The sequence below is a fragment of the Girardinichthys multiradiatus genome, chromosome 23, assembly GCF_021462225.1.
Source record: "Girardinichthys multiradiatus isolate DD_20200921_A chromosome 23, DD_fGirMul_XY1, whole genome shotgun sequence".
In the NCBI taxonomy this organism is placed as follows: Eukaryota; Metazoa; Chordata; class Actinopteri; order Cyprinodontiformes; family Goodeidae; genus Girardinichthys; species Girardinichthys multiradiatus.
In genome coordinates this window covers 11,767,537-11,791,754 of record NC_061815.1, presented here as the reverse complement: position 1 = coordinate 11,791,754, position 24,218 = coordinate 11,767,537, and the positions used below count along the sequence as shown (strand labels likewise).

The window sequence follows — 24,218 nt, the reverse complement described above, 5'->3', positions numbered from 1 at the left end:
GCTTTTTTACAATATTCTCTGAGACACTGAATTTTGAGATTTGATCTTTAAGCCATAATTATCAAAATTACAATAAAAGCATGAAATATGTCACGCTATTTGTAAATTATATATCTCGTATATCAGTTTCACTTTCTGGAATGGGTGACAGAAGAGCTGAACTTTTTCATGATATTAAAGATTTTAGCAATGTACTTGTATGAGGCTCAGCAAACCTTTACAGGTGATTTGAGTTAATTGGCTGATTAAGGTGGGAGACCACGAGTTTCCAATATTTTTCCAAATACTTTAAAATTATTTTTCTGAGACGTGTGTTTGTGTACCCTCCCTCATCCTCCCCTCCTACCATCTCCGTCCTCACTGTCCCTGAGTGATGACGTGTACTCCTCCGGTTTTGGGTCTCGGTGGTGTTTACGGCTAGCTGCTAGCTGAAAGAAAGATGCGGCAGGCAAAGCTGCAGGAATAGGAGTAGTATTTCACACATCGCTTTCACAATGACCAACAGGACATCTTATTTTTATGACCCGGACGTGGGCAACTTTCATTACGGTCAGTCTGCTTCTGAAAGCGGGTTCCTGGTGCTGATGTTAGCTAGCTTCAATATATGCTAACACCTCCGCTATTAGCATATATTGTATTGTGTTTTTATTTGTGTGTACGGTCGGGGAATACCGCGATTTCTGGTGCATTAATATACTTTTATTGATTATTCTTGCATTTAATATGAATATTTCTCTTGGCGCTAAAGTAACCAAGCTTTGGACTCTGACTAACCTACTACGTTACTTTATTATTCCTAAAAAAATCATTTTAATGGTTCCAATTAAACCATTAAATGTACCTTGTTCTGACCTGGAATATGTGTTCTTGGGCCTTTGTGTCATTTATTGCTTAAATCCCGGGCTTCTGTGTTATGCATTCTGTTTATGACAGTACTCATCACTAAAATCTTCCTTGCACACAGTGGAACGTACGACCTAATTATAAGAAAAGAAACATTAGTTAAATGCTTTAATTAGACCAGAAAGACACACAATCCACACAGCCTAATGGGTGTTATTGAAGAGGCCAGGACACTAGCTGAATCTTTGGTCGGATTTTAAGTAGGGGTGCACTGATTGCAGTAAAGCCGGACCATATATATATATATATATATATATATATATATACACACACAATATATCGAATCATAGTTTTAATGTATCCACTATCTCAGTCGAAAAGAACTACCTACATGGAATATTTTATAGGATATCATCTTTCAGGTGTCATACATTCACTCTGTATAATATTTGGCCGGTTGTTGCTGCCTTTGATGACAACATCTAATGCATATTTTAGTGGCTGAAATGCTGAAGCTCACGGTGAGTTACTGGGACATCACGATGATGTAAAAGAAAGAGAAGAGTTAGGAAAATGTGTGTTATTTGTAATCAGTATCATACTCAGCAATAGTCTGGCATATGCTTTACTGATATCGTGAAGCCCTAATTCTTATTTGATGTGATTTGTGTGAGTGTTTTTGAGTGTCTCTCCCCCAGAAGTCAGACTTTCTTGTGATCTTTAAAGTAATCTGAAACAATTGAGGATTTCTTTATGCTTTGGGCTGCTTTTCTAGCTCAGTCCAGTGACTTCATGACTTGTTTTGTACTCACTGCAGACAAATCAAAGAATTTAACATCAAATTTCTCAGTTATTTGCTGTTGCATTAAAGCAAAAAAACCCTAAAAAAGCATTCTATATACAATTTAATGTAGTTTAACAGCTGTTGCTTTGCGTCTCTGCATTGATGCACGTAATGTCTTAATGAAAAGCATCTGTGTGTTGTGTGAAACGTGTCCCTCCACCAGGTGCTGGCCACCCCATGAAGCCTCACCGTCTGTCTCTGACACACAGTCTGGTGTTGCACTATGGACTCTACAAGAAGATGATGGTAAGCAGCAGTCAAGACACACTGGAACATATTCAGAACCTACTTTTCACACTGCGGTAACATTTCATCTTTTGTTTACCCATTAGGTTTTTAAGCCGTACAAAGCCTCACAGCATGACATGTGTCGCTTCCATTCTGAGGACTACATCGACTTCCTGCAGAAAGTCAGCCCCAACAACATGCAGGGCTTCACAAAGAGCCTCAACACATTTAACGTGGGAGACGACTGGTGAGTGCTGTGGTTGTATTTCACTTGAACTGCTGCATGGCCTTGTAGCGTAATTGACTCTTGAATCCACACTGTGCCTGTGTGTTTCAGTCCGGTGTTTCCAGGTCTGTTTGAGTTCTGCTCAAGATACACAGGAGCATCTTTACAGGGAGCAACGCAGCTCAACCACAAGGTAAGACACACTGCAAACGTCTGAACTGAGCAATGTCAGGGCTCTGAGCTGCGTTTCCTGTCAAAAAGAATCACAAGAACTTATTTATTAGTTTTTTAAGAGATTGCTTACAGCTGCATTAACCTCTTATAAGCTCGCAAGGCAGCTGCTGATTAAGGTCACACATGTGGTTGTATTACCACTAATCCTTAGCCAATACAAACACTTGATATTATTACAGTTTGGCTTCATTATTAACTGGATCAAAACAATGCTGCCATTTAATTGATCTAATGCCTTTGTCCTCTATGCTTCCATCAACCTTTATTCTGCGGATGTTCTAATTTCACCACTAGATGTCACCAAATCTTCTTCCTTTTTATTGTATTGCATTGATGTTTCATTACTAAGGCTTATTTGTATTTAAATCAAAAGGTACTACAAAACAGCCACTCATTAAGAGCTTGTTTTAATCTGTTTCCTGTTGGTTTTCATAAATTCAACCCATGCTGATTGACCTCTGACCTATAGGTGTGGACAGTCTTTTAATTGCAGTAACATAATATCACATTGACATTTCTTTTAATTTAGTTTTATTTAGGTACATTTATTTAGTGGAGAACAAATTCCACATAAAGAACTAATTGTTTATAATAAAATCGGCAGTTGTACAATTTCTGGCGTCCCTAACAGTTGATTTTTATTTTTATATGTTATGCCTTACTTTTTTTAGTTGATCAGAGTTTTTAGGACCTTTTAATTAGTAGTCTGTTGCCTTCTGTTTCCCTTGGTCAAAAATATGACATGACAGAGAAGCCGATCTCTTTTAGCCACTGACCCATAGGCTGGATAATGACCCATATTCCAAGCCAGACATCAGGATATGATGCAAGGGAAAAATGTGCATAACTCACTGTTGGAGAATTTTAGCAAAAAGTGGCTTCTTGGGCTCACAAAGTCTCCATAACAACCATTAGACCGTATCTCCATACCAAATGGTTGTTTGGAATTGATGCCAGAAAAAGGCCTTTTCTGTCATACCATCACAGACATAAACATGTGGATTTTAATAAACTATACTGGAACCATTTTGTTTTGGTCAGATGAGACCAAGTTTGAACTTTTTGGTCACAAATACTAGTCAGATTTAACATAAAACAAATGATGAAAAGCTCCCTGTTAATGCCCACCAATAGGTATGGTGGAGGGTCTGTGAGGCTGTGGGCCTGTTTCACTTCAAAAGGGACCTACTGAATAAATGTATTCAATTTAAGTTTTATTTTTCCATGTGAATTTTGCACTGCAATATCATGAATTCAAGGTGGCGCAGTCGTGGGCACTGTAGCCTTGCGAGGAAGTCCTGAGTTCAAATCCCAGTCTGGGCTCTTTCTGCATGCAGTGTGCCTGTTCTCCTAGTGCATGCATGGGTTCTCTCTGGGCACTCCAGCTTCCTTCCACAGTCCAAAAACATGACTGTTAATTTGTTTGTGTCTGTGTGCTTGGTCGGTTGTCCTGTGTGTGTCTGTGTTACCCTCTTGTGGACTGGCGCATGTGCAGGGTATACCCCCACCCTCTCGCCCGATGACTGCTGGAAATAGGCACTAGTCCCCCTGTGACCCTGCAAGGATAAGCTACTATAGAAGATGGATGGATGAATTTAAAGCTTTTTACAGATCTTTTCTACGTCAAAGTGTTGCTGCAGATTTGTTGGTTCCACTTTCTCCTAAAGGTGCTCTATTGAATTTAGATCTGGTCAATGTGGAGGCCATTTTGGCGTGTTAAAAACTAGCCTGAAGTAATTTGAGCTGTGTGAGATTTTTCTACCAAAAGGCAACAAAGGGAAGGACAAGGTCAGAAACAAAGTCAAGTTCAAAGTCATCTAATAAAGTGGGCAGTGATTATATGTTGCAATAAGACTTTATGATGATTTTCATTGTTGCTAATTCGATTTACTTTTTCCAGATCTGTGACATCGCCATCAACTGGGCAGGAGGTTTGCATCATGCTAAAAAATTTGAGGTGAGAACAAAGTGGATCACAGTCTCATCCCTTTGGGCCGGCTCATACAAGTTAAACTCCAAGCTGCTTCTCTTGTGCATGTAGGCATCTGGGTTTTGTTACGTAAATGACATCGTCATCAGCATACTGGAGCTTCTCAAGTAAGATCACGCTTCTGTCTAACCTATACTGCATGTTTGTCTTTGCCCGGCTTTAACTTTGTGCTTTGTTGTAGGTACCACCCCAGGGTTCTGTACATTGACATCGACATTCACCATGGCGACGGCGTCCAGGAAGCGTTTTACCTGACAGACCGTGTCATGACCGTGTCCTTTCACAAGTATGGCAACTACTTTTTCCCTGGCACAGGTAGGTGCTGCTTTGAGTTCCCATCAAATGTTTTGTCACATACATGGACACACTGAGGAGGTATGGCGTGTTCCCTGAAGGTGACATGTACGAGGTGGGGGCGGAGAGTGGCCGATACTACTGCCTCAACGTTCCTCTCAGAGATGGCATTGATGACCAGAGTGAGTCCGAAAATCCACCATGTTATAGGAGACATCTAAAAGGTTCTGTTTCGTTTCACGGATCTGTGTGTGTTTCAGGCTACAGGCAGCTGTTCCAGCCGGTTATCAAGCAGGTGGTGGATTATTACCAGCCCACCTGCATCGTCCTACAGGTCAGTTTGAAGCAGCTGAGGTTGGTGTTTGTGTGTTCAGGAAGCTAACAGTGTTTGTGTTTGCAGTGCGGAGCAGATTCTCTGGGCTGTGACCGACTGGGCTGCTTCAACCTTAGCATACGAGGACACGGGTGAGTCAGCGGCAGCTAGTTTATTGCTGCTTTCACTCTCGTAAAGCTTACCTGCTTGTGTTTGTGTACACGTGGCTCCCTTTCAGTGAGTGTGTGGAGTTTGTAAAAAGTTTTAAGATCCCTCTGCTGGTTCTTGGAGGAGGAGGATACACGGTGAGGAATGTGGCTCGCTGCTGGTAAGTAAACAATAAATGAGAGACAAAAAGAGTCATTCATCTAAAAGTCCAGTTTTGTTGATGCAAATGAACTCTTGTTGTGTGTAATATCTAGGACTTTTGAAACGTCTCTGTTGTTGGAGGAATCCATCAGTGATGAGCTGCCTTATAGCGGTGAGCTGTGCCTTCTTCTGCAGTTTTCAGCATGGTTTTTTTCTCGACAGCAGCTTGTCTTGCAGTATTATAAAACTAACTTTATCATCTTTGAGTCCGAGTTAAAGAAATCCTGTCATTGTTGAGGTGTTTCAGTCTGTAGCGCCATCTGTTGGAAGTTTAGGAACACCATAGACTCTTTTAGAGCTCATTATAGACGTGGTTATGTACACCATAAGTAATCTCAAACTATTTTGTTTGATTTTTCTCTTCATCATTTCTCCTACAGAATATTTTGAGTACTTTGCTCCTGACTTCACGCTGCATCCTGATGTCAGCACCAGGATAGAAAACCAGAACTCCAGACAGGTAGAAACATTGGCTCAGTTTTCACTGGTTTTAGTAGCTCTAAGACCTGTGTTTTATTCTATGTGTGGGAAACATTCAGGGTCCCAACACAGTCTACAAAATGTGAAAACATTCTACATTATATTTTTTACATTTTCCAACTTTAAATAAATACAAACAAATATTTGTGTTTCTGGCCTCTTAATCCACTATTTCAAGAATTTATTACATCTAATATAACAGTTATCACAACTAAATAACCCAAGGTCTCAATATGTAGAGATAATGTGATTATAAAACAAAGAGCTTGGGAGATTGGTTTCTAGCGTAATGAGATGATTATTTTGATAAAATGTTTAAAATCATATTTTAATGAGAAACAGACACTGATATAGCAACATAAAACAAGACAGTTTTTATGTTTGACATGCAACAAGGAAACTAATCATGACCAAACAAGCTTGAGATTTTATCACAATATAAAACAATGAAACAGTTATGACAGAGAAAGCTCTAAATCTTATCAAGATACAATGGAAACAAATCTTCTGTACTTAATGAACACTAGAACTTGAGTTGAGTTACTGCCTGAAATCCAAGCTCATTCACATGGTTTTTGGTGTGGCTGGGGTCGGTTAAATGAGTTTTGTTTACAGTAAACCCCAATCATTGTTTAAGAAAAATAAACTAGAGCAGATTGATTGTAGTTGAAAGTGGAAAAATGGATTGAAAAAGGAACATTTGAGTGTGGAATGTTGAAACAAAGTGTGCAGGACTGTCTTCACTGTGTACGTGTCGCTGCAGTACCTGGAGCAGATCCGTCAGACAGTATTTGAGAACCTGAAGATGCTGAACCACGCTCCGAGTGTCCAGATCCACGACGTTCCCTCCGATATGCTGAGCTACGAGCGCAACGATGAGCCTGACCCCGATGAGAGGGGAGCAGAGGAAAACTACACACGGTCAGTTGTTAGCTGTAGCAACAGCTAGTCAGCACGAGCTTTCATGTTTGAAGCACTTAGTAAACATCTTTACTACGGTTCCTACAGGCCTGAAGCAGCAAACGAGTTCTACGATGGTGACCATGACAACGACAAGGAGAGCGACGTTGAAATCTAAGACTAGAAACCCTACGGCTTCACCGAGACAAACGAAATGGACTGTGCTGAAACACGCTGAACTCGTGCCAACAACTGTTCCTCCACAACTCAAATTAACGGCAGGTTGCTGAGATTTTCTCACCACTGTAAGACGTTTTTCTGATGGACTCTTGACATTTTGGTAAATGTTCACAAAGTTTACTTGTGTCTTTTCTCCATGTAGTCTTGATTTAAAAAAAAAAAAAAAAAAGGTGGTCTGGTTTTGTATCTGAAAGGTTAGGTCTATTGACGATTCCTGAATTTCAGAAGCCAACGCTCCCATCCAACCATTACTAGTTCTGAGGAATCTGAATCATCTGTTTTTAACTGAACCCAGATTGAGGCTGCTGGACTGGGGCCAGTCCAGCCAAAAACGGGTCTCCTGCCTTTTTAGATCATCTGTTTAAAGTTGCCTCCCATAATTTTTCTAGTGATTTATTAATGGGAAAGACATGGGGTTGACCTGTGTAATTGTAACAAGCTCTGTACAGTTCTGTTTATGGTGTTAAAAGAAAAACTTTGTATCTCCTGCAGTCCAATCAACCCATGTGAGATTTGATAGTTTGGTTTTAATAAAAAAACTAAATCAGTTTGTGTCCAAGTCTTATTTTTCCCCACCAGTAGATGGTGACGAAACACATGAAAAGACTAATAACTTCAGCAGAAGACAGACTTAGAGTTAAAACTTTATTACGCATTTATCCTGTAATATATCACAATCAGTACCTACAAACACTTCTACTTGCAGTTTAAAATATTTAGTTTCATTTCCACATGAAAACGCAATGCTGGGCCCTTTCTGAGCCAAGCGCCTTCGTTGCAATCTGCTGAACACAGCAACTACTCGTGTGTAAATGAATGAAAACAGTAGCAGCTAAGGCTAAATGTAAACCATACACTGCAGCTTTCATCTCTTAGGGCTTTGATGTTTGCTTTTCTGTGGAGGTCAGAGCAAAGATCTTCCCCTGCATGCACTTACAGGTGAAAATAAAACTTGCAAAAAGCTCATGGCTGGCAGCAAACAAATCGATGAGAAAGCATGTTTAAATAGGTAGACTGATATACTGAGAGCCATTTTTTAAATCCAGAACTATGAATACAGGAAACGCAAGAGAGAAACATGTTCTCCTCTAATCAAGCTTTAAACAGTTTCTCTGCACTGCAGAAGTGATAAAATGTAAATGTAGAGGGCGTGAACTTTGCTGTAACTGCAGGTTGGATATCCAGATAGCAGCCTGTTCTCTGTCCACCTATTTGCTTCTACAGGTTTTTAAATGCAGCCATCTGTAAGCCAAGAGGCAACTGCAAGCCTCACTTCTGAGAAGTTAAAGGAGCAACATTAAAAACAGTAGATACAGTATCGGATAGCAACTTTTAAAACACATACTAGACTTTAGCTACACTACAGCAGAAAATGAGCAGTTAACGTCTGTTTTTTCCAGAACTGTTTTCCAGACATTTCCGAGGCAGCAGCAGCTGTAATTCTGGTACTAAAATGGTAAAAGCTGAAGTGTGCCCGGCGTTTGTTGAGATTAAAGTGCAGTGTGTCATAGAAAGAATGGTTGCACTTTCTGAAGTTTTTGGTTTCTAACCCTGACCATAGGGAAGTGCTACCCAGCACAACCACAAACTATCTATTCCCTTATTGCACTGTACTACCTGTAGGCATTGTTACACTCAACCTGCCTTTAAAATACACCTGTACAGAGAAAAATACTGTTTCTATATTCTGTTAAGGTTCAAGAAGTTTTATATTTTAAATGAAATATTCAGAGAAACTGCAAATGTGTTCTGTAAAACGTGGTATGATGGCGGTGGTTAGGAAAACAGTACCGTGGTTGGCCACTGAGAAAGTTGGGCAGCAGAGCTGGAGGCCAACGTTGCAGAGATCTAAGAATACATCTATGACCCAGAAGCTGCATTTTGCTGAGAGCAGACAGGACAGACACAGAACCAGAGTAGAAACACAGGTTGAAAGAAACAAATGGAGAGACGAACCAAAAGCTGGGCTCAGAAACACACAGCAGCCGATTATTACGGTAATGAATCTCAAGGAACATTTTTCTCAAAGTTGCTTTGATGTGGTTTCAGATGTCAGCCTAGTATCCTCAAAAAATGTTAAATCAACAATAATAAAGCAGTTGTTGACATCATGAAACCTCTGATGTGTGGAGGAGTCCAGAACTAGCTTTTTAAAAAATAATGGTGAAAACTATCTGCATCACACATCATTTCTCCAGCAAAGCTTCAGTCTTGTGATGCTAAAACTCTGAGCTCGCTAATGTTTACACAACACTGGTTACAGAGGTTCCGGTCCAGTTGTACAGGTCTGACTGAAGGTAAATGGAGGAGGAGATGTTTGGTCCTACAGCTCTTCACTCTCGTACAGCGGGGCTGTGTGCTGAGCAGGGCTCTCCACTGTCAGGACAGGAACATGGCTGAGAGAAGACAGCAGCTTCAGTGTCTTTGAGGCAGGTGGAGCAGTTTTTATGGCTGGGGTTGTGCGAGCTACAAGACAAACAGCATGAGGATGGACTAAAACTCAGATACTGGTCAATACTGGAAAATGACACTAAAACGTGCACACCGACTGATTTTTCCTCGATGAGAGAGCATACTAAAGTGCAGCAGATACCACCCGGGGAGTCACAGAGAGCAGCAGCAAATCTTTAAGGCTACTGGACACGGGCTGAACATTCTTCTCATGCCACGTGTCTGAAAATAACTCTTGTGTACTGCCAGCTCCGGTAGAGGACAGCACGGCCTGGCTCACTGCCAGATATGAACATACAGGAACAATGGCTCCCCAAATTCATATTGCTCTCTTCGTGGATTTTTAATTAAACATATATTAATTAAAAGCAGGTTGATACTAAAACACAAAAGCTAGAGATGCACTGATCAGAATTTCAAGGCTGATCTCCAACTTTGTAGAGCCGTGACCTGCTGATATATATATTTTTTTCTCTTTAACAAATATAACTGCATTCAATTAATTTTTTTCTAGCATTTCTGCAGAAACAAACACTTGCTGATTAAAATAGCTAACTGTGTCTTCTTCACTCAGTAATGGTTTCCACACCGAAGAGTGTTAGCAGTCCCTGTTAGCACTTAGCAATGCTGTGACCAGAGTTGCAGACTGGCTGATTACTGGTAAGTCTTAGTCGAGGTGATAATCATCCAATGGCGATCACAAGCCCATTTCTTTGTGCATCTCAATAAAACAACTCTATTGTGGTATAATAGATCGACAAGATACAGAAAATACCTTGTTCATCATCATTTAAATAAATCTGCCATCAGCATCATCAAGGTAAAAGTCTGAAGCTGGGTCACTGCAGTAGGTCAAAAGTCATTTTCTGATCACAATTATCACGTGACAGTAAAAATGACTGTAGTATGGTGCTCTGCAGCACCAGAGTTATAGATATGAAAGTGATTCCTCTGAAAGATTGGCATTTTATTTTGTGATGACTCTTTTCCTTTTATTAAAAGGTACATGGATACTACTCCTCTGCTGCCTGTCATCACTTCTAACCAACCAAACATCTAACCACTGTAAATATATCTGATCCAGTTTGTGTGTCGACCCTAAACTGTTCACTGATGTTAGTTGTCATGTAAAGAATGATCACCTTCTTGCACTATAGAGTAAGTCCATGTCTTATACAGTTTATATCAAACCTACACTATTTGTCTGTGGCGCCTCTGTAGATAATGTTTAAGATGATGTTAGACAGAAGCACAACATGTAACCTTCCCCCATGTGACACCAAACTCAATGAGCCATCAGCTTCAAACTCCACGTTGTCTAAACTCACTTTCTACTTAATGCAGTGAGCAGTGCTGTTGGAGGTCTCCATAGAGCAGATGCTGTGTTATTTGATAGAGCAGAAACCTAATAGCTATGTTGCACTTTCATCTTGTGAGCTCATTAACCAGACTCAGGTTCTGGATGTAAACTAAACAGCTCGGTGCCTCACGTGTTCAAGTTTCTGCTTGATCACATAACACATCAGTTGTGTCCTGTGTCCTGGAGGACAGCAGATGGAGAATGTTGTGTGCTTAACGCTACTGTTTGATTTTACAGCTTTGCTTCTGTGGTAACCTCCAGGCTATCTCATGCAACAGATAACTCAGATGGGAACCTTTCAGGGACATTTGCATAGAGATATGAACATATACTTACTGCCAACGTCCAGCCTGGCGTTGCATGTGGACATGCCAGCTTCATTAATGGCAGACAGTGTGTACCAACCAGAGTCGGACTTGGTTACTCTATCTATCAATAAGCACTGCCGACCTGAGCCGTCCTGGTACAGACTGGAGAAACAGCAAGAGATACTTGAGTTAAAGCATGAAGGTTCCAGTGGTGCCAATTCTGCTAGCAGGTAAACATCATTTTTTTCTGACCTCAAAAGCTGTTGAACAGGCTAAGATTGAGTTCCTCCTTACTCAAAAATACATTCATAAAGACCCTTATAACAATTAGCTACATCAATGGGTTCTTTCCCATCAGAACTCCACTGCTTTGCAGAAGTAGTTATAAACCTTGAACTATTTCACATTCTGTCACAATGTTTTTAGGGAATTTCATGTGACAGGACAAAGTGCTGCATGATTGTGAAGTAAAAAGAAAATGATTCATGGTTTTCTAAGTAAAATCTGAAAAGTGTGGCATGCATCCTCAGGCACGCTGAGACCATATGTAGCTTTGCACATCTACAGTGAGGACTGACAGGACTACAGCCTGGTTAGATGGAGAGTCCATGAATAGTTTAATTGGATATAGGTCTCAACTGTCTCTGGCCTATTCCAACACATGAACATGCACTGATCTAAACCATCCCATAATACCATAGCTCTGGTTGTATGTTTTGGGTTGCCGTCTTCCAGGATTGCCTGACTAGCTTCACTATCCCTGCTGTGGAAAAGTATCCTCACAGCATGATGCTGCCACCACCGTGTTTCGCTGTGGAGATTGTGTGTTCAGGAAGCAATGCATGTAGTCCAAAAAGTTGAAACAAACCTCTGATACCTAATACCTGGATTCAAGAGATGAAATCAGTCACAGCTTGACTCCTTTTCCTAACTGATTTCTGAAGACAGCTGGTTTCACCAGATTTTATTTCAGCGAATCAGAATAAAGTTGTATCAGCACAAAATGTTAAAAGATTAAAGGGGTCATAAAAAACTTTGCAAGGCACAAAACTTCATGTATGATATATTAGGTATCAGAGGTGAGAGGACAGTTTTTTAAGCTGCCTTCCAACCATCTATGTAGGAAAGCTGTGAAGCTTTATTTTCCCTGTTGTCATTTTGACTGGAAGGAGTAAAGGAGGAGTTTCGACTGACGCACCTCATTCTGTTGGGGTCAATGCGCAGCATGTCTTTGTCCTTCTTCCAGAAAAGCTGTGGTGGAGGAGAAGCATCTACTTTGCATTCTAACCTAACAGTGTCCCCTTCAAGAGCTCTGGTGTTCAGCATCTTTTGGACAAAGGTGGGAGGGCGGAGAGCTTCCTGAGCTGCAAAACAAACATTTTTACATCTAATTCCAGTCTATCCACACCAATATATTTTTATTTAACATTTTCAAGGTGTGCCGTCATATTTATACCTAAGACATCCAACCTCATGGTAAATCTGTTCTCTCCAGCTCGGTTCTTGGCCACGCACTCATACACACCGGCATGATGCACTGTGACGATCTCTATGATGAATGAATGCATCCCTTTCTCACACACCAGCATCTTATGGTAATCGTCTGGACGGATAGCTTTGCCATCCAAGTACCAGGAGATATCTGGAGCCGGGAGGCCACTAACCTGCATCCGTACGAAAGAAGCTGTGACAGCTTCCTTAGGAATTTGATTTGATGTACAAAAGGAATCTAATCATGTCAAGATGGACAATAAAACAAAGGTGTGAGTGAATCACCTTGAAGTCAATCCTACAGAAGCGTCCCTCTTCGACTGTGAGGTCTGGGGGGATCTGAAGGAAGCGAGGAGCAAAGCATTTCTCCTGGATAGCTGATCCCTCGTTACCCCTCTCATCTGTCCTAGAGTGGTGCCTCCCCCTGAGAGAGATTAGATATTTATGATCTCAATTTGAATGACTCCATGTTACTCTCCACAACCGATTGCACACACACATATACACAAAGACAGCATATTTCTGGTTTGTTTCTATTTAGAGGCTGAGCTGTTGAGATGTTTGTCTCTGTTAGAATATTCTTAGAAATTCAGATAATGAAACGTCACTCATGATTTAAGACAACATAAAAATCAAGCCAAATTTTCCTTCTAATACACTTTCTCAGTACAGTAAGAGGCATGTACTGTTTTACAAACAGAAACAGATTGGGTTAATTTTTAACAGTGTATAACAAAGTCATCATTATGTTTCATCTCCATGTTTTCCACAAGACTAACTTTTACAGCCGCACAAAGTAAAGACATTCAAGCTCCCAATGTGAAAGCTGAATAAATCCTTAAACGCAATATTGATTTAGAATTTCTATTTACCACAGTCCACCCGTGCGCCTTCCTTCTGGAGAGTCTGACTGCAACAGACAACAGGTCAGTGTAAAGAGGAGTAATTACAGCTTTGAAAGCTAAACCACAGCGCTGAACAGGACAATAAAATACCAGGAGGGTAGTTCTGAATGTGTGTGTGTGTTTGGACACAATAGACCTGTTGTCACCAGTGAAGGGGACCCATTCTCAGAAAGCAGGATCAAAATAATCTCTGACAAACCTAGCTGGACTGAGAGAACGTGCATGTGAGAGTGTGTGGAAATTGGTACTGTGTGTATATGATGGCTAAGGACAGAAACGATGGTGCAAAGCCCTGTGAGTGAGAGGCTTTAGAACCACCACAGTGTGGTTAAAATAACAGCATGTGGCAGCTCACTGCGACTGCAGATTAAACTGGTTGGCTGTTTCAGCTCTCGGCTCGTGAGCTTGTTAGGAGGCCCTGAGAGGGAAACTGGCTTCCTATGCAACCATTCAAACTAGGATGACTACATTAGTGTGTTCTCTTTCCCAAAAACAACATGAAAACTCATTTTTAACCCTTACCCAACATTAACTAGCATATGTATTCATACACCTCGAGTATAACTGTGGAAGAAAAAGTATACTTGACTTCCTAAACCATTTAAAATAAGCATCTAAAAATGTGCCATGCTGATATACAGGTCCTTCTCAAAATATTAGCATATAAAGTTCATTATTTTCCATAATGTCATGATGAAAATTTAACATTCATATATTTTAGATTCATTGCACACTAACTGAAATATTTCAGGTCTTTTATTGTCTTAATACGGATGATTGTGGCATACAGCTCATGAAAACCCACAATTCCTATCTCACAAAATTAGCATATTTCATCCGACCAATAAAAGAAAAGTGTTTTTAATACAAAAAACATCAACCTTCAAATAAGCATGTACAGTTATGCAATCAATACTTGGTCGGGAATCCTTTTGCAGAAATGACTGCTTCAATGCGGCGTGGCATGGAGGCAATCAGCCTGTGGCACTGCTGAGGTCTTATGGAGGCCCAGGATGCTTCGATAGCGGCCTTTAGCTCATCCAGAGTGTTGAGTCTTGAGTCTCTCAACGTTCTCTTCACAATATCCCACAGATTCTCTATGGGGTTCAGGTCAGGAGAGTTGGCAGGCCAATTGAGCACAGTGATACCATGGTCAGTAAACCATTTACCAGTGGTTTTGGCATTGTGAGCAGGTGCCAGGTCGTGCTGAAAAATGAAATCTTCATCTCCATAAAGCTTTTCAGCAGATGGAAGCATGAAGTGCTCCAAAATCTCCTGATAGCTAGCTGCATTGATCCTGCCCTTGATATAACACAGTGGACCAACACCAGCAGCTGACACGGCACCCCAGACCATCACTGACTGTGGGTACTTGACACTGGACTTCTGGCATTTTGGCATTTCCTTCTCCCCAGTCTTCCTCCAGACTCTGGCATCTTGATTTCCGAATGACATGCAGAATTTGCTTTCTTCCGAAAAAAGTACTTTGGACCACTGAGCAACAGTCCAGTTCTGCTTCTGCCGCTGTTTCTGGTTCAAAAGTGGCTTGACCTGGGGAATGCGGCACCTGTAGCCCATTTCCTGCACACGCCTGTGCACGGTGGCTCTGGATGTTTCTACTCCAGACTCAGTCCACTGCTTCCGCAGGTCCCCCAAGGTCAGGAATCGGCCCTTTTCCACAATCTTCCTCAGGGTCCGGTCACCTCTTCTCGTTGTGCAGCGTTTTCTGCCACACTTTTTCCTTCCCACAGACTTCCCACTGAGGTGCCTTGATACAGCACTCTGGGAACAGCCTATTCGTTCAGAAATGTCTTTCTGTGTCTTACCCTCTTGCTTGAGGGTGTCAATAGTGGCCTTCTGGACAGCAGTCAGGTCGGCAGTCTTACCCATGATTGGGGTTTTGAGTGATGATCCAGGCTGGGAGTTTTAAAGGCCTCAGGAATCTTTTGCAGGTGTTTAGAGTTAACTCGTTGATTCAGATGATTAGGTTCATAGCTCGTTTAGAGACCCTTTTAATGATATGCTAATTTTGTGAGATAGGAATTTTGGGTTTTCATGAGCTCTATGCCAAAATCATCCGTATTAAGACAATAAAAGACCTGAAATATTTCAGTTAGTGTGCAATGAATCTAAAATATATGAATGTTAAATTTTCATCATTACATTATAGAAAATAATGAACTTTATCACAATATGCTAATATTTTGAGAAGGACCTGTATATTGAACTACTTACAGTCAGTACTTTGTAGAAACAGCTTTCACTTCACCAGCTTTGCACATCTAGAGGCTGAAATGTTTGCCAATTATTTGCAAGACAGCAAAGGCTCAGTCAGATTGGATCGAGTGTGTCTGAACCTCAATTACCTAAATCTTGGTACAAATTCTCAATAGGATTTATGTCTGAACTTTGACTAGGCCATTCTAATACATAATCATGTTAAACCACTGATTAAAGCTCTCTGTGCTTGGCCTGACGATTATGGTGGACTGCCATGCTCTGCTAGCTTTGCACCTGTGCCATACTGCTGTACATATTGTTTTATAACCTACTCCTGCTTTCTCCGTGACCTGTCTGCTCGGTTCCTTGGTCTTCATGATACCATTTGTTCACTAATGTTCCCTAACAAACCTCTGAGGCCTTTTAATGTATTTACACTGAGCTTCAATTACACAAAGATATACTAGATTTACTAATTAGCTGACATTTGCACTACTTTGTGTTGGTCCATCACATAAATCCATCCAGTTAAAATGCATTCAAGTTTGTGGCTGTGATGTGACAAAATGTGAAAAAGTGCAAATGGGTATAAAACGTCTGTAAGGCCATATGTATCTGTGATATTAAGGGCTCAGTATTACACTGTATGTGATGGAAAAAAAGAAAGAAAACGTTTTAGTACCTGGTCAAGTTGTAGCTCAGAGAGGTTGTCTTGGTCCAACATATAAGTAGCATTGTCTGGACCCAAAAGCCGGCGAGCCATTCGCTCCTCATAGGACAGTTTCTGTCAGAGAAAATTGCTATTCTTATTAAATTGTTGTTTATGGATACATACAGAACAATGGGCGAGCAGTGGCTAAAAAATATCCCAGTGACAAAAATCAACATGGCAGAAGAGTTGTCAAACAACAGAGATTAGAAAACAATCTGTAACTATCAACTCTCTGCTTCATTGTTTGAGGAATTTTAGCGACATAAACATGACATACCTTGTTGTTTTAAATCAGAGGACACTACGGCTGAAGAAACCTTGAGAGATAACAAGATTTCATGCTCCACAGACAGAGGAAAATAAAACTTATATAGATGTCTTTACAAATGCAGTGCATCAATTTCTTTATTTGTAATCCAATAAAGGACAGAAAGAATACATCTGTAATAATTGATCATTCTGTGTAGCGGTCATAAAGCAGACTCTGGTATAGTGACATATTGAATGTTTCAAATGACTCCTTAGATCTGAAGATTTTTAAGAACATTTTGAGGGAAATGCATTATACAGGAAAATGGGAAGAGGGTGATGGTCTTAACTTATTCAGTAAAACAGTGACCTGCAGCACACATTTAACAGCCCAACCAAATGGTTTAAAAGTTTTTAACTGGTAGAAATCATTGCTGCACTATGTCTCTGAACATCTTTGTAGGTTTTTTAAGTGTGAGAGAAAACATTAGAACACAGTTGCAACATGCTTCTAGACGGTTAATTTTTAGGTTCTACAAGCCCCGTCTTTATAGCTTAGTTTGTGTTTAAATCTTTATTTTCAAGGCTCCTCAGGCTTTTTGGACAATTTTGTTCCGATAATCCTCCTCAGGTCTCCACAAGAGTTCAGTCTGTGTGGCACACATACCTGGCTGTTTCTTCTTCTGGCTTCCTTGGAGCGAAGCTTCTTTTCCAGATCCTGAATTAAGGCATCTTTAGAGCCCTGGATGTCTTCATCTGTGGAGCGGGAGGAGGAGGGCCGAGGTGCTACAGATTTCTTCAAGATAGGTTTAGGAAGGCTAAAAAGAGCAGAACAGGAAGAAGTGAAAGAGAATGACAGACGGCTATTATAAAAAGGTAAAGAGGGATTTCCTTCCTCCAAGAAGCTCAGATTACCAAGACGAATATGTTATTTTTTTATCAGGTTAGACAAACAAACTTCTATGCATCTTGCTAGGATTTTATGCCAGATTAAACACAAAACAGACCATAACTGTGTAGTGGAAGGAAAACAATGCATTGTTTTAAAGTTCTTTTCTATTTGTAAAAACTAGCAGTCATTTATAGTGTCCCTCATTTACTCTGATACCTCTAAATAAATCCTGGGCTAACATACAAGGCTGTAAACATCTCAGAGCACTGCTTCATCAATCATCTGAAAATGGAGATGTTATGGCACAAATGCAAAATTACCAAGATATTCTTCCCCACCGTTTTTTTTTTTTTTAAATGCACACTACAACAACACGCATCAACACCACATTTGAGCTGGCGGAGTCAGACTTGGGGTCTTTTCACAACCCCGTTCGCTATTTCCCATCTGTGGTCGGAGGCCGGGAGAGGGAGTGCGCCCTCTAGTCGGGTCTGGGCTGGGGTTGGGGGTCGGGTCTTGGAGATTGCCTGGTGCTGGGCTGGCGTTTCGGCTCTCTCGGGATCGCTTGGGTTCCCTTGGATCTCGGCCCCTGATTTTGGGCCCTGGTCTGCCGGCTGGGGGGGTGCCAGGCTCCGGCAGGGGGGTCTTAGCCGCCGTTGATTGGGATATGGCCCCGCTTTGATGGAGGGGCTGGCCGGCTGGACTGCTTGGTAGCCATGCAGGGGTGCCACCCGCACCCATGCGTGGCCGTGGTGCGCCATGCGGGTGTACGGGTGGCCGGCGGGCTGGGGCGCCCCCGGGGTTTGGGGGTGGGGTTGGCGGGGTGCCCGGTAATTGGGGCCGCCGTAGCCTTTTTTCCACTGCTTCCTTTTGTGGTCCTGGCCTGGGGTCGGGCGCTGGGCCGCGGTAGGCGGTCGGGTGGGTGGGACGGCGGAGCATGTCTTGTGACAGCACCGGGGCGGCTGGCGAGTTGTGCTTGGCCAGGAGCGGTTGGCCTGCATGACCCAGGTCCCCGGCTGGTGCATGTATCCCTCTCGTGGACTGGTGGGCTGGGGCTGCTGGCGCTGTCTCGGGGGGTTGGGCGGGCTTGGGGTTGTGCTGCTCTGCTGGCTGTCTTGTCTGAGGGGGGATCGGGGCGATGGGCTGGGGGGTGGCGTGGAGGGGCTGCGGCCTGTGGGGTTGTGTCCACTTCTAGGGCGTGGGGTCACTGGCGTTTGGATCGGCTGGGCGGCGATGAGCTGGATAGTGTTTCTCCCTGGGCGTTCGTTGCAGTGGTAGTGATGTAGTGTTTTTTTTGTTGCTGAAGGGGGCGTGGTGGGGTCACTGGCCCTGGGTGCCTGCCGCTGGCCGGGGACCTCTAGGTGGATGAGTTTGTCCCCTCATTGTGCGGGGTCGGGGGTCCGGTTGTGGGTGCGGTGCTGGGTGGGGTCTGACCTGTTGCGCCAGTGGGCGGGGTGGCGTTGCACGGGGCCGGCGTTGCGTGGGGCCCTTGCCTTGCCGTTGAGGCGCGCTGTGTGGTGGGGGAGCGGGGTGCGGCGGGGGTTCTTTGAGTGGGGCTGTGTGTGGAGCTTGCGCTGTGTGGGTGTGGCTTCATCGGCTTCTCGGCCACGGAGTTCACCTGTGGGGGTGTGTCCCTGTGGGGGTGGGGATTCGTGCCATTTGGGTTTGGGGGGATGTGTTCGATATCGGTGTCCTTGTTGGGGGTGGCCCTGTGGGGAGGTTCTTGTTCTTGTTGGGGTTCACTGGGGGTGGGAGACTCATGGGGTTGAGATCAGGGCTCGTTGGGGGGGTCGGGACTGCTCCGTCCTGGGGCGGCTCCGGTTGGCGGGTTGCTTTGGGCCATGTGGACCCCTCTTTTGTACATAGCCCCCTCTCCGGAGGTGGATAGGGGTTGTTGGGTTCGGGGCGTGGGGGCGGGAGCCGGGCCAGGGTCGCCCGGGTCTGGGCGGTACCGGCGCTGTCTGCCTGCCTCTGCCCCAGGAGGGAAGGGGACCACCTCCTGGGTCCGGGGGCCGGTTTCCCCTAGAAGGTATCGGCGCCTGGACCTGGGAGTATAGAATATGCATGGGGAGTGTGAGTGAGTGTATGACGTCCATTGTGGTTTATCCTTACTTTGGGTGTGAGTAATTTTATGTGTATGCATGAGGGTGGGAGTGGGTGATTGTGACTGTGTGTGCCTGTTTTTTTTTTGCGACAGGTTGGGTCTTGGACTGCTCCCCCTCCTGGATCAGCTTCCTCCCCGCCACACCGCCTGCCGGCGCTTGGAGTCTCTGCCCGCTGGTGTACTTGTGGTTCTCGGTGTCCGGGGCCGGGTGCTTTGGTGTGTGCTGGCTCACTCCCGGTGGCTGCTTGCCGGGGGGCCTGGCCCCCTGGGCTCTGTCGGGCCTCTGCTTGGGGGGTGGTGTGTCCCGGGGTCTTGGGCCTCTGGGTCCATGGCTGGATCTGCTCGGGCATGGACGGCTGCCGGCGGGGCCTGTGGGCTCGTCGCTGCGGCTCCCTGGGGCTTCTGCACTGTCGCTGCTGGGTGGTTCCCCTGGAACTCTCCACTGCTCTTCTCTGGGGGGGTTGCGGTAGTCCCGGCGGTGGTTCTCCTGGGGTTCCTGTGCTTTGGGTGGCCTTTAGATGTCTGTGGCTCGGATCTCCTCAGTGTCCGTCCAGGGACCATGGGGCAGGTCTGTGGGTCCTCACACTCGCTATTGCATATTTTTGTAGAGAAACCTTGTATACAAAAGCACATCCACACCCATACTCACAGGTGTTAAGCTTCAGGTGTTGACAGATACACAGATGTTATATATTGGGCTGCACCTCTCACTAAGTACATTTTATATTCAGAATTACCGTGTACTATTTTGTTAAAAAAAAAGAAAAACAGCTGCAGGTGTATAAGCAAGCAGGGTGTAATCTTGTACTCTTCATCCTTCTTTCTCTCCTCCACTCTTTTCTCAACTTTTTCCCCCATTTCTCTCTTTTTAAAGCTTCTGTTTTCCTTTTCATTTCAGTCTCCGTGTCCATAACAATTTAAATATTCCCAAAGAAGTTTATAATAAAGTTTCTTCTATAAATATCAAGCAGAGCTTTAAAGCATTAGCTGTGATGCTCTGCTTGTGAAAGTAAATCTGTTGGGCAATTTCTTGGCACTCAGACAACAATTCTGAGCGATACTCTGCCGGACAGGACATGGTAAAAAAATAAATAAAAAAATTAAAAATAAAAAAATAAAAATTACCAAGATATGGCCAGCCACCTGAACTGACCAAGGAAGGAGAGCATAATGATAGAAGCAGCCTAGAGGCCCATGCCAATCTGGGAGAGCTGCAGAGATCTACAGCTCAGGTGGGATAATCTGTCGACAGGACAATTATTAGTTATTGCCTCCAGAAATCTGGGGTTTGAAAGAGTGACAAGAAGAAAACCACTGTTAAAAGACAAAAAAAATCTGGTTTGCAGTTTGTGTTGTCTGTATGTTTACTTAGTTTGTGTCTCTAGCAGTTTTACATCTTTCCTTTTAACCTCTATAAAGCCCTGTGTGTTATACTTGGCTGAAAAGTGTATCTATCAATTAACTGAATAAACGATTTGCCATGTAAGCAAAAACATGCAGAAGAAGAGACCAAAACTGAACTTTTTGGTCTGCATGTAACATCCTGTATGTGGCAAAAACAAACACTGCTTACCACCTTGAGCAACATATCCCCACTAAGACACATGGTGGTGGCAGCAACATGCTGAGGGAATGCCTTTCTTCAGGTCAAACAAGACGGCTGACCAGAGCTGATGAGAACATGGATGGAGCTACAAGGGAACTCTGGAAAAAAACCTGCTAGAGGCTCCAAAAGATTTGAAACCGGGATGGAGGTTTACCTTCAAGAATAAACCTACAACCAGAACTACATTCGAATGATTTAGATCAAAGTGTGTTCATGTGTTAGAACGGTCCAGTCAAAGTCCAGACCAAAATTCAAATGCAAATCTGTAGAAAGACTTGAAGATTGCTGTTTACAGATGTTTTTATACAATCTGAATGAGCTTGAGGTACTTTCTAAAGAAGATTGGGCAAAAACTTCAGCCTGTAGATGTGCAGTGCTGGTAGAGTTATACCCTAAAAGAGTTGTAGCTGTAATTGCAGTAAAACGTGGCTCTAGAAATTGACTCAGGTGGATTGAAATCAAATACATGTCAGACATTTCTTGATTATGTATTCCTTTCCTGCCACTTCAAAATGATGTGCTACTTTTATTTGGTCTTTTACATAAAATCCCAATAAAATACTTTAAAATTTTTGTAATGTGACAAAAGCTGAAACATTCAAGGCGTGTCAATACTTTTGCATGGGACTGTATTTTCTAAAAGTCAAGCCTAAGGCATATATATTTAAACTCACGTGTTTGGGTTCCCCGTGTAGCTGGCAGGCAGGGAGACCACTGCAGGTGGAACCCTGTTCTGATTGTTGGGAGTGTTTAACTGTGGGAGAGAAGATGAGGAAGGAGATACAGGAGAACGAGGGAAGGAGGGAGACCCTGGGAGAGGTTGTTGAGGAAGAGAAGATGTGGGAGCGGAGGTCCTCATAGGTAGGTGGGGACTGGAGGGTGCCACTGGGGAGCAGGAAGGGGAGGTGGAGGGGAGGAGGAGGCTGGAGTTAGGAGATAATTTGGAGGAGAATGAGGAGGACGGGGAGGGCAGCACAGAGCAGAGAAAGGCAGCAGAAGCTGACAAGGTATCCTGGTTAGCGGGCAAACTGGCACTGCCAAGGCCGGTGGCGCTAGGAACCCTGGGGGTGAGGGTGATGGTGGAACGCATGGTGGTGCGGGGCAGCGAAGAGGTGGAGGTAGGAGAGGGGATGATGACAGAGGGAGAAACCAGGGAGATGTTGGAAGAAAACGGAGGTGCAGCAGAGGAAGCTGAAGTGGATGTAGGAGAGCTGAGACTGGATGAAGAGGGGGAGGACTTGGCTGTTCCGTTGGTCTGGGTCTGGATTTGAGTGTGGGCCACTGACCTGGTTTGGTTCTGACTCAGGCTTAGTGACTGAAACTGGGACTGTGTTTGTGACAGAGAATTTGACACCGACTGAGCTTGATTTGCTTTCATCTGACCCTGCACCTCCATGACACTTGCATTATTCTGGGAACTGATGAGGTTCTGTTGGTTATTCTGGTTCTCCTGGGCTTCCCTCAACACACTCTCATAGCTGGGTGCCTGAAAGGCCGGCTGTGACTGGATGAAGTGCCTCGGTCGCTCATAGTTGAAGGCACTGGGAGGGAAGGCACTGGGAGTAAAGGTAGGCAGATCTGACAGGTTCATGGTGTTCCCTCCTGACTGAGAGGACTGTTAGAAATGGGACATTTATTATTACAAGAATTGGGAACAAATGCTTTGTGTGTTTTTTCTATGATCAGAGCAACAATGTGCATCAGACAAGCTTACTGTAAAGCTGAGCTTGCTTGGTGTGAACAGCTTGGGCGTTGGGGTTTTCTCCTCGACTTGTGCTGGTGGTGAGGGTGGAGGAGGGGGGCTTGGCATACAGACTCGGACAGTAACCTCTGGTGATCTTTGGCCCTCTGAGCTCAGAGCACTTTCTTCCTCACTGCGAACTAAAGGCTCCTCAGTGGAGCGGCTGGCAGGTTCAGGCTCTGGGAGACTAAACACAGACAGAGGTGTTAGAAAGAATCGAACAACAAGACGAGAAGAAAAGACAAGGAGGAACGGATGAGTGACTAAAATTATTCACAACTTTGCTAAAATTGAAATCATAACAATTCTTTAGTTATTCTAATTTCTACTTCAGTGATTATCCAACATTACTGTACCAGAGCAGTTCATTCATAACACGACAATTAGTAAAAACAGCCTCTAAACAATATGCAGTTCAACTCCAGTGTATTTGTACATGTTACTACAGATCTGATATTTCCAGGATTTTGGTGCCTGAGGATCTGACAGAAAAAACTGTCACTAATATGTGATCTCTTAAACTGTGCAAAAGTCTTGAGTCTCCTCTTATTCCTTAACTTTAGTTTCTAGGAAACCAGAAATGATTGTAATCCTAAGCAACAGTTTACCAGGCTACCTGGAGACTAACATAGCAGCTTGTTACGGAAACTAGCTAAAACAGTATTCTGACACCAACTGAGCTAATGGCCAAAATGTTTCATCAACTCTATATGATTCTTCGTGTGTGCTGAAAACAAATAAAAAACAAATTGTTAAAAAAAGCAACAAGTGGAGAACAAAGGAACTACTAAACACTAAGTAGGTGGCAAAAAGGTCTATTTGAAGCATGTAAACAAATTAGCTGCAGTTAAAAGATTATAGTTAAAAAGGCATTGACATTGGGACTGATTCTTATAAGTTCAAACATTGTCCAAGTTTGACAGGTGTGTACAATCATTGTTTCAGTGAGAAGCTGTCACCTACTAGCAACACTGCGCCCTCTCTAGTCTAACATAAAAGGAAACTGAGCATTAAAAGTTAAACATAAACATCTGACTTTGTGTTAAACAGTGCGCTCAAAAACCTGAGAACAAAAATATCCGTAAAAAAAAAAAAAACAGAAATAATGCAAGTTTGGGACAACAGCAAAATCATATGATTTAAGAGTTAAGCCCCCCCGCCCTCCCCTAAATGTTTTACTGTGCAGCAGAGGGGCTGACAAATGAGAGTAACAGATAT

At 43.2% G+C, this 24,218-nt stretch overlaps 2 protein-coding genes across 5 annotated transcripts in view; one reads left to right on the top strand and one right to left on the bottom strand.

Moving 5' to 3' along the window:
• The first annotated feature begins 366 nt into the window (after positions 1-366).
• Positions 367-7,508, top strand: hdac3 (histone deacetylase 3). The gene is made up of 15 exons (XM_047353165.1): positions 367-549; positions 1,851-1,933; positions 2,020-2,162; positions 2,253-2,334; positions 4,276-4,332; positions 4,417-4,472; positions 4,547-4,680; positions 4,761-4,841; positions 4,920-4,993; positions 5,060-5,124; positions 5,211-5,300; positions 5,395-5,453; positions 5,722-5,801; positions 6,585-6,742; positions 6,830-7,508. Exons 1-15 carry the CDS (start codon positions 495-497, stop codon positions 6,897-6,899), a joined length of 1,287 nt encoding a protein of 428 aa, XP_047209121.1. The 5' UTR covers positions 367-494; the 3' UTR covers positions 6,900-7,508.
• Positions 7,509-7,592: 84 nt separating this feature from the next.
• myot (myotilin) overlaps positions 7,593-24,218 on the bottom strand; it is a 39,820-nt gene continuing 23,194 nt past the window's right edge. For all 4 annotated transcript variants that reach the window (XM_047353162.1, XM_047353161.1, XM_047353160.1 and 1 more), the window contains 10 exons: positions 22,974-23,187; positions 21,934-22,874; positions 17,325-17,475; positions 16,379-16,480; positions 13,444-13,481; positions 12,857-12,995; positions 12,537-12,744; positions 12,279-12,444; positions 11,109-11,242; positions 7,593-9,427 (listed from right to left, as the gene is read on the bottom strand). In XM_047353162.1, coding sequence (XP_047209118.1) covers positions 9,285-9,427; positions 11,109-11,242; positions 12,279-12,444; positions 12,537-12,744; positions 12,857-12,995; positions 13,444-13,481; positions 16,379-16,480; positions 17,325-17,475; positions 21,934-22,874; positions 22,974-23,187 — 2,236 coding nt within the window. In that variant the 3' untranslated portion in view covers positions 7,593-9,284. The remainder of the gene's footprint in view (positions 9,428-11,108; positions 11,243-12,278; positions 12,445-12,536; positions 12,745-12,856; positions 12,996-13,443; positions 13,482-16,378; positions 16,481-17,324; positions 17,476-21,933; positions 22,875-22,973; positions 23,188-24,218) is intronic.